Source organism: Hemitrygon akajei, chromosome 17 (assembly GCF_048418815.1).
Source record: "Hemitrygon akajei chromosome 17, sHemAka1.3, whole genome shotgun sequence".
Lineage (NCBI taxonomy): Eukaryota > Metazoa > Chordata > Chondrichthyes > Myliobatiformes > Dasyatidae > Hemitrygon > Hemitrygon akajei.
The window spans coordinates 61,427,550-61,442,550 of record NC_133140.1 but is presented as its reverse complement, the minus strand read 5'-3'; the positions used below and the strand labels follow the sequence as shown (position 1 = coordinate 61,442,550).

At 40.1% G+C, this 15,001-nt stretch overlaps 1 protein-coding gene across 1 annotated transcript in view; it reads left to right on the top strand.

Annotated features, from left to right (window-relative positions):
- Window positions 1-15,001, top strand: part of pmfbp1 (polyamine modulated factor 1 binding protein 1) — a 649,032-nt gene that overhangs the window by 575,665 nt on the left and 58,366 nt on the right. Inside the window, exons 37-40 of the mRNA XM_073070291.1 lie at window positions 2,076-2,185; window positions 2,768-2,842; window positions 11,845-11,938; window positions 14,878-14,948. Coding sequence (XP_072926392.1) covers window positions 2,076-2,185; window positions 2,768-2,842; window positions 11,845-11,938; window positions 14,878-14,948 — 350 coding nt within the window. The remainder of the gene's footprint in view (window positions 1-2,075; window positions 2,186-2,767; window positions 2,843-11,844; window positions 11,939-14,877; window positions 14,949-15,001) is intronic.

The following is a 15,001-nucleotide window of genomic DNA, read 5'->3' as shown; positions in this document are numbered from 1 at the left end:
ACTTCAAAATTGTAGATTTTAGTCTTTTTTGTCAATTTAAATTATTTTCTTTCTGGCATAGGTAGAACACTGAGAGTATATGGGGCATATCCATAATTCAGTTCTATAAACATGTATTTAAAATGAGACTTGGTTTGGCTTCCACCTCACTTCTAAGCAATCACGTATCAAAATAAGAAGCTAGAGGAGTGAGAGAGCTGTGGAACATTTGTGAAAAAGTAAACATAAAAATGCAAGTGCATAGTTTGTCCTTAGGGTGCAATGCATCAGAAGGAGACCACCATTGAAAGAATGAAGGCATTTGTATATGAGGTAAACAGTATTCCTCATTAGCAGCCCCAGTTAAATAACAATATAGGTAAACCAACCAGTTTTGTTTTAGCATAATAACTTCTTTCCATCTTGATTAAATAGGGTGTCATTTGGATTAACCAGCATCCCTTAAACACAATTCATCTTAAGAGCCTTTTTGATTTGTTCTCAAATATACTGCTTAATATAGCTTACCTTGTAAGAAATATAGATTACAGTTCAATCTAATTTCCATTGCATGAAGATTTCTATTAAAACAAGCTGCTGCATTCCTTTACCAGCTGTCTGTTCATTGACACTCCAAAGGAGATGTGCATCAGTTGGACAAAAAGTGAATTCAGAATGTTGTCAACCATGACAGCTTTTATATAGCATGCTATCTGCAGTGGCTGAAATTGCCATATTCATTACACCACCTCATGACCACACAGCCACACTTTAAATTGATGTTGAAAAGTGTGTTGGTCTGCACTTCAACACTTCATTGACACCAGAGAGTGGTTATTTCCACCTTATTTTTTTAACATGCTTTGTTTCAGTACAGATTCTTCATATTGAAATATTTTGTTGGGTAATTAAATGCAATGGGAAATTTAGACTGCAGTGTCTCTATTTCAGGAGGGCTCTTCTGGTAATAAATGACTGGAAATATTGTTTGATCTCATTTTATATGGATACTACATTTTCTGTCAATCCAGACTTTTTAACATGAATGTGATTTGAAATAGTGAAATCTAGAACGAGGAGTTAGAATACAAAACTCAGTCTTCACTAATTTTGTAACACTTCTGAAAGGCTGCTTGTACTAAATACAAAATTTGTGTACTAGTATTGTGTACTTACTATAATTTTATGTGGCTCTCAATTAAGAATTCCCAGACTAGTCTACACCTGTTTTATTTGCTGGCATCAGTCATTACTGATTTGGTTTATGGACCTGATAATGGTTTTGACATAATCTGTGAGCTACTTAGAAAAAAACTGTTTTGCCAAGGAAATATTGTATATGCTATCAAATGCTCCAAAGGGGCATTCTACAGCCTTGGACCACATTTAACCACTACTGGTCAATTGCCTTCATGTGCTTTGCCTTGCAGTTTTAGGGGATGAGAAGTGATTAATGTGTGTGGAGTCAGACTTTGAGGTCCCAGTTGCAATCTGATGATGGGAGAGTTACAGCTGAATGAACTAGAAACAGCTAGTGATGAGGAGAAAGGAAAAGATAATGGTGGGAAAATTAGATTTGATTGGGCAGTAGGGATAAGGACCAGTATCAGGTTTGGGACCAGTGCTGATCAATGACCCTGAGGCAAATGGAGGCTGGATGGTTGCATGGGAGGAAAAGCCAACCACTAGATAAGTGAACTGATATACAATCAGTGTCCATGGGCTGGGTTATTTTGGGGAATTCTGCACTTTCTAATTTTCAACCTTGGGGTATTCAATAGCCACAGTGTTTCTCAATTTACTGATTCTTTGTACCAAACCCTTCCGTCCAGTTTTGACGACTTAATTTCCATTATGATCATTATTTTCTGCTTTTATCCATCAACATCTGCGGTGTCATTCCTTGCTTGCACTTTACTGTTTTTCCTTTAGTTGCATAGTTGAAAAGGAACTGAATACATGAATGAATATACACTAAACATTTATGACTTTATGACAGCATCATTGGACTGCCAGTACTCTTATTATGTTGTTTGAGTTTTAAGTATATTGCAATCAGTTTATTTTAACTTAGACTTTTGGATGGGTTGTTTCAGCTTGAGACCTTACGAAAATCCTTGCATGGTGCAAGGTCAGACAGTTCAAGGTTACATCGAGAGAGTGAACTGGTTGTGGCAAATGTTAATCAGTGGGTAAAAGACCAAAAGTAAGTATCCCTGAGAATTTTCATTGGTATTAATGTTTTATAACTGCATAGCTGTTAAAGCAGGTAATTGTTTAATATTCTGGTTGTTAGAACAGAGATGAGGAGAAATTTCTTTTGCCAGGGCTGGATCTGTGGAATTCATTGCTAAAGGCAGCTGTGGGGGCCAAGTCAGTGGGCATATTTAAAGCAAATGTTGATAGATTCTTGATTAGTAAGGCGTCAAAGGTCATGGCAAAAGGCAGGAGAATGAGGTTGAAAGGAAAAGTAAAGCAGCCATGATTGAATTTTGGAGCAGACTCGATGGGTCAAATGGCTTAATTCTGCTCCTATGTCTTACAGTATTAAACATGTTTCCCTTTGACATTACATCGTACAGAAAAGATGAATGCTTGAATATTAATATAAAACCAGAAAACATTGACAGAATATACAGGATGTAAGTTATTATTTAATAGAGAATGAGATGGTATTGATATAGCAGACTAGAGTAACCTTTGCCTAATTCAATATGGTTATTATGTTTCCTGTCTCTTGTATTCACAAGTAATTAAAAAGTTATGCTTTCCATTTACAAAAACACAGGCAAACCAATGAAAAACTTGGAAATAAGATCAAAGAGCAAACTAAACAAATTCTCCAACTATCAACTGAAAAAGAGTAAGTGCTGTTGTTGGGAACTAATGATATAAATGTCAGATTTCCCGGTATTGATATCAGAGTCATTAGTACCGTACCAGATCTGTGCTGACTGGTAATACTCCTTCATTTATAAAGTGGAAACAGCCAATTCCTTTTTGGTCATTGTTGTTTATTGACTTACAGAGACAAATATGAGAAAATTATTTTTAGCAATTAACTGGATTGATCAAAAGCAGACAGGGCAAACATCACTCTAACTATTAAGAAGTGGAATCATATTTCTAAGCAAGTAAATATTTTTCCAGGAAGCCAAGGTCAATGATGAGTTTGTGCAAATGTGGTCATAGAATCACTTTACCTTTCTTCCGCACATCATATTTTCCTTGTCTCCCCTGCCTTATGATCCATGTGACCTGTGGGCATCTCGGTGACTGTCCTCTCACCTCTACTTAAGGACATTGAATGTAATAGGCTCTTATTTACTTTAAATTGAGGTGCACTTAAAATAGTGAGTTCTTCCAGCAGATTATTTGTTGCTCCAGATTCCAACATTTACAGTCTCTTGAGTTTCTATGGTTACTCCATTAATAGGCAAAAGTAAAGGAGTAGTTTAAGATCAACCATCTTTACATTATTAGCAATTGTCGTGATTTCCATGCCATTGGAATCAGTTGGTTGAGTTATGAAGTATCGTGTGTTTCTTGGAGTGCAACATCAAGTACACGTTAAACAAATACACGCACGGGTGTCTTCACTTTGTGATAGATCAACGGAACAAAGACCATCATCCTCGACCTCGAGGGATAGCCACGACGATGATTATTGGCACTGTATTAAATAAAGTAACAGAATAAAGCTGTTTACTTTCTGAGTTTTAATATTAGAATTCACTTTATGGTTTAAGAGTAGCCCTTAACTCGGCAGTGGAATTATCGGGGCACCGTTATGACGATGTTTCCATAGCAAGCTATTCTTGCTAGCTCGACGCTCAACCCAACTTGGATTTGAAGGCGGGAACCTTCGCTCCGGAGTCCGGCGCTAATATTATTGAGCCATCAAGCAGGACACTTTATGGTTTGCTTTTACAATTTTGCTATAATTCCTATCTGTATATCAAAATAGGACATGCTGTAATCACTCAAGAACTCGGGAAGTATCTGTAGAGAGAAAGAACAAAGGCATACGAGGTTGTCAATCTTTCATCACAAGCAGGAGAAGTTAGGAGATAAAGTTTTTAAACTGCACAAAAAATGGAATGGGGAGCTCTGTGATTGGGTGGATATCAGGTGAGACTGAAGGCAAGTGTGCTGAAACTGGATAGGAGAGTGGATACAGGTCAGGGAAATTAAGAAGGTAAGTGTGGGAACAAGCAAACAGAGAAGACAAATTAAATTGAAAATCACCAAGAGAGAAAGAGACTGACTACTGGAAATATGAGCTAAAAGGCAGAAATTACACTGAGCTTTGATGAAACAATGCAAAGGATTGAAGACAGAGAGTCTAGGATGGGAATGGGATGGAGAATTAAAGTAACAAGCACCAGAAATAGATTTTCACCCTTGCAGATTGAATGGAGGTGTTCTACAAAAGAATCATCCAATCTGGAATTGTTTTCTCGAAAGTAGTAGAGACTAAATGTTATATACTAAATGGGAAGAAATTTAAGTGGTTCATGCTTCATCTGGAAAGAATATTATGGTCACTGGACAATGAGAAGAGAGGAAGTATCATATCACTCATGCCTCTGAAATGCAGACTGCATTTAGTGGAAATAGAAGTATTAACCAGATTATCCCAAAGGCAAATGTACATCGTGCTCTTGAAAGCAGTAATGGTATCAATTTTTGGAGGCGTCAGAAACTTTGGATAATAATACTTTGATTGTGCAGGCTCATGGAGGGGGAGCCAGAGATGGAAACTCTATCCTTATTCTGGGTGGAAGGAGAGGTGTGGGAAATGGAAGTAATATAATAAGGCATTGCTAACCACAGTGGAAAGTCTGGCTGAAGAAAATTAAGACATCTTGAAAGCCCTACTGTGGAAGGATGCACAGTAAGAACAGATGTGAGAGAGACAGAAGATCAGGAAATGGAATGGAGGTTCTGCAGAACGCCGGGTGAATGGTAGTCAAAGGAATTATAGGAGTCTGTGGCCTTTCTGTGGATATCAGTCACCCCTGAAATGGAGATGGCGATGTCAAGAAAGGGAAGGAAAGAATTGAAAAAAAGGACATTTTAAAACTGATTATAAATTACTAGCAAAGATGACAAAAGCTTTGTTTTTTTAAGGGCTAGGTGTGACACTGATGGTTATTTAAGTATCAGAAAAAGCTGGCTCACTCACCACCCATTCTCTCTCTGTCTCTCCACTTTTGTGGATTGCTGAAACATTTCAACATCTACATCATTACGCTTTTGATTCATATGTAGTAGAGTTTTCATTCTTTTATTTCCCAAAATGTGTTTTGCTAATATTACATGTTTAGATATAATGTGTAATTAGGGATTATTCATAAGATTTGATCAACCACTGTAACCATACTGCAGGAGAGTGGTTGAATAAGTAAAGCTAACAGTATATTACTTGGGGTGGAGATACATCTCTTCCAAAGAAGGTGTAAGGCACCCCTTCCCTCCGCTAGCCTGCAGGCCACCCTTGAGCAAGGTGTAGCACTTGCTTAGTCCCCTGATCAGGGTCACGTGAAGCCACGGAAGCAGGTGGTGGATGGTTTTATGAGCAGCTGATGCATTTCACAAGTCCTGGTTATGCAACCACTGATGCCAGGCTGACAATCTCTGAGGAGTATTGATAAAGCCTGGGGTCACCCATCTTGAAAAGAAGAAGAAGGCAATACCAAATCACTTCCAAGATTGCCAAAACAGTCATGGTCATGGAAAGACTATGATCAACTACATCATATGACAAGGCACATAACAAACAATATTACTTGAGAATTAGAGTTAGATAATCACTTATTCCAGTGGCCATGTCATTCAAATTAAAGTCAAAACAATGGTTAGTTAAAACTAATCACATTTTCTTTTTAAGTATTAAAGTTTGAAACTTTGAGCTAAAGCTCTTAACAAGATGAAATCTTTACATAACACCTTAGTATGAAAATAAAGCAGCTCTGTTGCTCACTCTTAAGACCTTAAGCATTTAAAATAGCTTTTTGCACCATAAAGTAATAATGCAAAAGTAAATAAATCCAGCAAAAATCATGAAACACCCTGGCTGCATAAGTCTAGGGAAGACAACCTCCAGCCCCGCCAAACACGTGAGATTGGGGCGTTCTCGATCCACCCCAAACCCCAGTTGGTGTGGATGCTGTGTAATTTGCTACCCTGTTACAAATTAATGCCTCGAAATAATAGACAGTACACTGCATAGGATTAAAGGAATTATATTTATGAATCGTAACTAAAGGGTTAGTAAAGAATAACAAAAATAAAAGGGCCCATTCTAATTAAACAGTCAAATGTGCACAAGTTGGAGTTCATCTTGAACTTTTCTGTCACTCATGAGCTGGGTGCTTGGTCAACGTGAAAGCACACACCACCTTCCAAACATCGCTCGCAATCCATCTCGAACAAACAGGTCTCCCACCGGATCGTATGCTACAACCGGTTCTCCGCAGCATCTTCTCTCTTCATCTCCTCTCAACAAAAGCCCCAAGCCCAACCTTAGTGTCCCTCACCAGAGAAACCTCCCCTTAATTCAACCATCCTAATTGGATGGCACACATTTGTCCTCTCTCTTATCTTCAACAATAACCCAAACAAGCATGAAAACAGAACAGACTGCTCTAACAGAAATACCAAAATGAAACACATACAGCATAACTGTAAAAATATGAACCAGGGCATTGCGCTCTACCCCCACCAAAATAGTCATGTCCTCATAACTTTGAAATAATTTGTCATCTCAGATTAATAATACCGCTTTCAAAGGACTTTCATGATGTCAGCACCTCCAGTCTATTTGTAAATGGTAGTGACATATCTCACTAGACGGATAGTGATAGCATCCTGTTCCCCCAGTGCTACATAGGCTAGCCTGTCTGGGGGTCTCCTGACTCTTTTGAGACCTCCATATCCCATCATCTACATCTTCAGTTTCAGACACTCCTTGGGATACTTCTGGCCTACATAGCAAGGCCTCCCCCTGTCTCGTGCCTTCCGGCAACTCGGGTCCCTCGGCCACTGGGCTGAGCTCAGCTTCATTCCCAGTTACTTTAGAGCTCATCCCCACTTCATGGGCCAGCTGCAAATCTGCTTGTCCACAGATAGCTTCCGCCTGCCCCCAATTTCATCTGCCTCAGTGTGAGAAGGGTTGGGAAACTTTTCCTCAATTAGTGGGAGTTAGCAAAAAGCAGCATATACCACACCTCCATTTCCTCATCCTCCAAGTCCGTATCCCATTCAGAGTTTGTGGGGGGGGGGGGGCGGTCTAAACTTTCCTGCTGCTGGTCCTTCAGTCTCTCCGCGTCGCCGCAGAGTCCTCTTACTAGGTGTAGGGCCCAGGTCAGGCTCGATGTCAACACACACCTCTTGACCCAGAGATAGAAGGTGGTTCCAATGGAGAATCATGACAGGCCCGTTCCCATCCTCTGGTTTCACCCAGAAAACTGGTACGTTTGGCATCTGACTCTCCACCACATAGGGTGTGTTAACCCAGTGATCAGCCAAATTATGCTTACCAGGTAGCCCCAAAATCTTCATGAGGACTTGGTCTCCAGGCATTGTTGTGAGAACCTAACCTTTTGATCCTACCTCCTCTTATTTCTTTGATTCTGCTTGGCAGTCAGGACCTCAGCTAATTCATAAGCCTTTTTCAGCTCCCTTCTTATACCAGACACATACTTCAGATAAGTCTTTTCTTTATCAGCCTCACTCATGGGTATCTGGTAATACCCACTCCTCAAGTCCAGCACACTGAACCACATCGCACCCTCAGGCAGGCCAGCGTGTCCACAATTCTTGGGACTGTATACTGGTCGGGGACTGTACGCCTGTTCAGAGACCGAAAGTCCACACATATCCGTACCTTCCCATTCTTCTTCCTGGCCACCACTATCAGAGACACGTAAGGGCTTCTGGACTCAGTGATGATCCCAGCTTCCTTCAGCTTCCGCAGATGCTGCCAAATGTCCTTTACCTCTGCAGGTGCCAGTCACCGCAACCTTTGTCTGAACGTGGTGTCCTCTGTCACCTGGATGGTGCAGCCAGTGCTCTTGAACAACCCACTTCAAACTCGTCAGTAGGAACCAGTTTCAACATTTGCTCTATCAACCTCCTTCCAACCTCCAGGTACTGGGAAATCCCCAAAATTGAATGACTCGGCAGTCAACTTTCCTCTTTTCAGAGAGAGTTTCTCCCCGGCTTGTCTCACAGGGACACCAGACATTGCCATCACCGGGAAGAGGAGCGCCATTGGCATCCCCCGCCTGAGGCTGACCTCCCGCTCTGAAGTGTTCCTGACACTGTCATCCTGTTCATCTGTACAACCGAAAGCTTTTGCAGTTCGGGACTCGCCAGTACTCCCAGCAGGTAATCCTGACTCCTCTTCATGATCTTCCGGAGCATCCACCAAGAGGGCCTCGGCCTCAGTTACTCTGGGAAATTTGGGGTTTCCCATCACCCTCGCTGCTTCCCCTGGCCATAACACGACTGGTTTTGACTCAGTGAACCACACAGTCCTCGTTTATACTCATCATCCAGCCCAATGCAACCACGCACTTCCTCAAAAGCAGCTCAGAACAAAGGATGAATGGACAATGTCTTCTGAAAGTTCACTCCAACTTTCGCCTTGGAGCCTCCTCACAATAGGTGTATTCGTCCCCACAAGAATTGAAGCTTCGTCCTTCTCGACCGGGTCTGGACAAACCAAATCTAATGTATCAAGGGCCTCAGCTACTCACGTCTGCCTCCAAAAACTCCAGCTTCAATAAATAACCATCATACAGATGGACATCTGTACTAAGACCCCAGATCAATAGTGCACTGGGTGGCATTAATGGTAAATGCGTCACATACTGGTTGCAAAATGAACAGTACAGCAAAGTGACCTTCAAGCCTGTGTCAAGTATGGCTCTAGCATAAACACCCTGTATCTGTAGTGATACACTGGAGCTTGGCCCCACTGAGCCTTCAGGAATAGGGTTTTTTGCTTTATGCTGTTCCTTGATATATTGCTGGGAACATGTTCCCCCCGAGATGCCAGGCCATTCCCTCTCTAAGTTTCCCAATGGCTCTCTCTGCTTAGATACACAGGGGGCTCACTCTCAGAGGGGTTTCCCATCGTTCACACTCCCGCCTGAAGTGTCTCTCTTCACCACTGTTATAACGGACAATACCAGCTGCTCCCCTTCTCACGGGACCAATTCACTTGCACCCCTCTTCTTAGTCCGTCCCCTCAGAGTGTCCAACTCCATGTCAGCTTTATCGTGCTGCACCCGCCGATAACAACCGGGATGTCTCAGTCTGTGCGCTGGGCCATTTATTCGCCAGAGAAGGGCGAATAAGGGCTGACACTAACTCAGAATTCTCATTCCTCCCTGGGGGACTCATTAGACATTTCAAATCAGAACGCACCTTCCTCTCGCTCTGCAGAAAACGAGAGCAACCTGTCTTTGAAGTCTCTGCTCCCCCCCCCCCCCACTATGGGAGAGCTGGCTTGCGAATCAGCCCGCTCGCCTACAATCCCCTCCTCCCAGAAAGTATGGACAGCGCACAGACCACCCGCTCCTGGGGACACAAAGTACCAGGTAGTTCCACTGCCGTTACGTCAGAGCTAGTCTAAACTAAAACAAAGTCTTTGCCTGCCGTTTTATCAAACCTCCACTCAAATCGATCCTGGATGAGCCCCCACAATGAAACACACCTAGTTTCCTTGGCTGCATAAGTCCCGGGAAGACAACTTGTGGCCCCGCCAAACTCAAGAGATTGAGGCACGCTCGATCCCACCCCGAACCCCAGTTTGTGTGGAGGCTGTGTAACTTGCTACCCTGTTACAAATTAATACCTCAAAATAACAGACATTACACTGCATACAATTAAAGGAATTATATTTATGAATCTTAACTAAAGGGTTAGTAAAGAATACAAAAAGAAAGAGGCCATTCTAATTAAATAGTCAAATGTGCACAAGGGAGCTCATCTTGAACTTCTCTATCACTCATGCACTGGGCCCTCGGTCAATGTGAAAGTACACACCACCTTCCAAATGTCCCTCGCAATCCTTCTTGAACAAACGGGTCTCCCACCGGATCGTATGCTAGGACTGGTTTTCCCCAGCATCTTCTCTCCTCATCTCCTCTCAAACAAAAGCCCCAAGCCCAACCTTGGTGTCCCTCACCAGAGAAACCTCCCCTTAATCCGACCATTCTAATTGGATGGCACACATTTGTCCTCTCTCTTATCTTCAACAATAACCCAAATATGAGCTGAAAACAGAGCAGACTGCTCTAACAGAAATGCCAAAATGAAATACATACAGCCAAACAGTAAAAATATGAACCAGGGCATTACAAACACATTAAATGTCATTGATAAGCTATGGAACATATTACTTCATATGAAACATCAAGGGTTATAAAGTGAAGATGGGATGAGGCAGTTTCAGTATATTATATTCGCAATAAGACTGCTGTGTAATTTATAATAACAATTATTATGCAAAAACAAAACTTAAAGTGAACTTTGAGAGGATTAAAGAATAGTTTTTTCCAGGACACATTTAGGTTCTATGTTTGGCTGCTATTTGATATAAACAAGGTGAATGGCTGATGCGAGATACACGGGCCTATGATCAAAGATTAGCAACTATAACACTGCAGTGAACAAACTACTGAATAACAGAGGATCTCTTCAAAGTAGTCCTAGGTTAGAAGTATAATCTTATTCAGAAAGAGAATTACTATCCTGGAAGAAGTATAGAAACTTGACACCAGCCATTTAGTCAGATCTAGTTTGTGAATGTTGTACTAGCTTGAATCATCGATATCATCAACAATTGAATAGATAGTTTCTAAATTGTTTCTTCTTTCACCAATTTGATTGAACAACAAATCATTTTAGAATTTAATACTATTCAATGTCCCTAGTACTTATTCAGATCTTCTTGTTTCACAAATGATGAGAGTTACTACCTAGCATAAATTCCATCAGATACAGGATGAGCAGTTTTAGTTTCCACGATCTACAGAAAAACTAAGTTAATATAACAAGTGGATGACCATACTTCAGCATTGAAGGTTGCAATGTGTCAAGATGGAAGCAGGAGGTTTATTCCTCAAGATTATGCCTCATTGAAACATTGCACAGCTCTTGGGATTCAATATTGTCAATTTTTCTCTATCCACAAATGCTACTCTAGTTCATTTGTGAAAAAGATGGCACTGAATGCATCACATCATTTGGATAACTTTTGTGATCCTTTCACGATTTCCTTTGCTTGCAGCACTAGTCCTCTGTTTTTCAGTTCTGAGTTATTGAACTGAAATATCAACTGTTGTTGCCTGACAGCCTGAATCTTTACATCATATTCTGTTTTTATTATATTCCAAGTATTGCCTTTGCACTGATATCTAGAGAGTTTAACTTATGGGCTGTAAAAGATGCAGTTCGGATTCAAGATCCATTTTATTCTGACAATGGATGCAAGCCTTTTCTTGATCTCATATGATATGTATTTAACTTGAATAAATGAGAAGTTTGGTGTGCACAGGAATGTAGCATTCATGCTCTGTGGCTTGTAAATTACTTCTATAGAATAGTTACACTAGCACCATCTAAGTGGAAAAATCAATATGTGGACGCTTTAGTTCCTGATTTTCTGACGCGCTATAAAAATGTAATGGCATGAATCAGTTTTCCAAAGATCTTGTAGTACATTTTCACCTATATAATAACCACAAGATGTTTATTTTTGGTTCTTTATTTTTAGTTTTCATTGTCTTTGTTTTCTTTATCTTTGCTGTAGTAATGACATTTGCTGTTGAAATCTTTATCACAACACAGCCATCTACAGGAAACAAATGAACGACTGCAGCAGGAGAACAAGAAATTGAGAGTTGAAATGAATGAGAAGAGGATAACAAATGAGAGGTTAAAGGTGAGCTTCATAATTCCATAAAGGAACTTCATGTGAATGGTGAAGTAATAGCAGGTCCACGTGCATGTCCTCTCAACTCCCAAATGATGTCATTGGAATGCAAGGGTGAAACAACATTAATGTTTGAATTGATGGTTTCATAAATAAATGTTGTCTGCAACATTTTCACTTTTTTGACAACTGCACAGGCCAACCATTCCTCTGAGCAGCAAATTTTTGCACAGCCTGAAAACTATTTGGCACTTTAAATGTTTTTTTATCATTTGCCTGCTATGAATATTGAAAAATTGAAAATTGAAAAATTATATTATTTTTATTTTATTTATTAATTGAAGGGTATAATGAAATACAGTATAACAAAGAAAACCTTTCACATTTTATAAGCTTTTTCTCATCTGTCTTTATCACAAATCCATTGTCTAGAAACACTGTCCAAATTAATTTTGCATCTAGATGAAAGATAGATCTTCATATTCATTAGATCATCCAAATGTTCCACTTTAGTCTGTATCTGGATTTATATTTGATTGAATTCATAAGACTGAATCCACATTGACAGGCAGCTCTAGAAGCTAGAAGTGTTCCAATGATGTCAACAAGAATTGACAGTTTTTCAAATTCTTTGTTTCTAAACACATAGTTCAACATGTCAGTGAATGTCTTAATTGAATCAGTCTTAACTTTAACAGAAATAACGAATTTGAAATCACAGTATTGCTGTGATATTTTTGAGGCAATACTTTCATGGAAGTTTGTAATAGTAGCTGAATTTTTTTGGTCAGTTATACAACATTCTCCTTTCCAAATTGAAAACTGGTTGTATTTGCAACAGCAACAGGATCAAAAGCTTGCCATTCTCTTAAGTCACCATCAGGACATCTATTAATTAAGTACTTACACACATTAAATGAATCAAGTAATAGGCATAGTATTGACGTCAGAACTTTGAGATGCATGTAGATCTTTCACTTTGTCACTCTAATAAATGATATCGCCAAGATACTGTGACCATAACTTTTTAATTTTTCCTTTTGCATACTGCAGTACTTCAGTTGTATTCAAACAGGTTTTCTGAAGGAATTTGCAAAGACATGCTAGATCTTCTAAAGCATCGTTAAGGACAGTTAATGCTGCTCAATATGGTGACAGGTCAAAATCTTCAGGCAGTAGTTGTTGATTGGATCATTACCTTCATTAACTTGCTCTTTACAATACTGGATCAAAACTTTGCAATTCCTTCAAGTACCTGGGGTGCACCTGGATGACAGACTTGAGTGGAACACCAACACAGAGGCTGTGTACAAGAAGGGCCAGAGTTGCCTCTACTTCCTGAGGAGACTGAGGTCCTTTGGAGTATGCAGGCCTCTCCTTCACATATTCTACCAGTCTGTTGTCGCCAATACAATCTTCTATGCAGTGGTGTGCTGGGGAAATGGCATCAACACGGGGGATGCTAACAGGCTCAATAATTGATTAGAAAGGCTGGCTCTGTTATACGAGTCAAACTGGACACACTACAGGCTGTGGTAGAACAAAGGACCCTACTGAAAATCCTACCAATTCTGGACAATGTTACTCACCCGCTGCATGCCACCTTGGCTGAACAAAGGAGCACTTTTAGTAATAGACTAAGACAACTGCGCTGCTCCAAAGAGCGCTATATGAGGTCATTCTTACCCTCAGCCATTAGGCTCTATAATGAGTCAACCTATAGTTGGGGAAGTGATGACACCCCCCCCCCTCCTGTTACACTGTTCAAGGTAACTTATTCTTTTACTCTTTCTATACTTCTCTTATAATATTTGTATATTTCTGCACTTGTAATACTATGGTGACACTGTAATTTCCTTTGGGATCAATAAAGTATCTATCTATCTAAGCATTAACGACAAAATGTCATGACAGCCATCTTACTTCATTTAGTGGTCTAAATGACACAGCTTCACATTCTGTGACGTTATCTAGTTCTTCTACCTTTCCTTTTTTAACCAATGACCTGCTGAATTTTGTATACACAGTTCGTAGCAGTGTTTTGTCTAATCCCAGATCTTCTCTGTGTGCAATGTAAAGTTGCTCAGACAGCTGCTTTATATCTCTTCAAAGAGTCGCTGCCACACCATTATTCTTTTCAAGCATAACATTTGCCCCATCTGACATAAACATCACCATCTTTTGAATATCAGGATTGTTGTTGATATTTTTTTTATTGCTTCAACAATAGTGGTACTTCTATCATGTTAGTTAGTTTTAAAATACCTAAAAACACAGCCTTATAAGAAGAGCAAACATGAGGAAATCTGCAGATGCTGGAAATTCAAACAACACACACAAAATGCTGGTGGAACACAGCAGGCCAGGCAGCATCTATAGGGAGAAGCACTGTCGACATTTTGGGCCAAGTCCTGACGAAGGGTCTCGCCCCGAAACATTGACGGTGCTTCTCCTTATATACGCTGCCTGGCCTGCTGTGTTCCACCAGCATTTTGTGTGTGTTGCCTTATAAGAAGTTTCATTTGCCGGTTGAAACTTAAATTAAGGTTGTGGTACATTTATGATTTAGAAAATGTGAGGATTATTTTCATTAACACAATTAATTTCAGGGTATTTCACAATTCTATTAACATAGATTTTAAAATTACGTTGGCATAATTTCAAAATGATATTAACATTATATTTCAAAATTCCAGCTGCGCGGCAACAAAGGCTATGTGTGTGGGAGCATTTCAGTGAGAGTGCAGCCATGTAGCTTAGAGGGAATAGTGGTTGGATATAAACCTTTACTGCTTACTAAGGTTGCTATATCATGATAGAGTCAGACAAGGTTTGAACCTGGACTCTGTTCTGTCTCAGTGTAGTAATTGATCTCATAATTCCTGGAAAAATAACTATCCCATTTGTCCTCAATTATTGAACTTTACTAATTTATGTCTCTCATACAGGCATTGCACAGTTACTCAACAGAAGACCCCAGGGTCATGCGTCAGCTCCAGAGCCAACTTCACGATGAAGAGTAAGTACTTTACTCTGAATATTACCATGTTTCATTTTTTTAAAGCTCAGTTA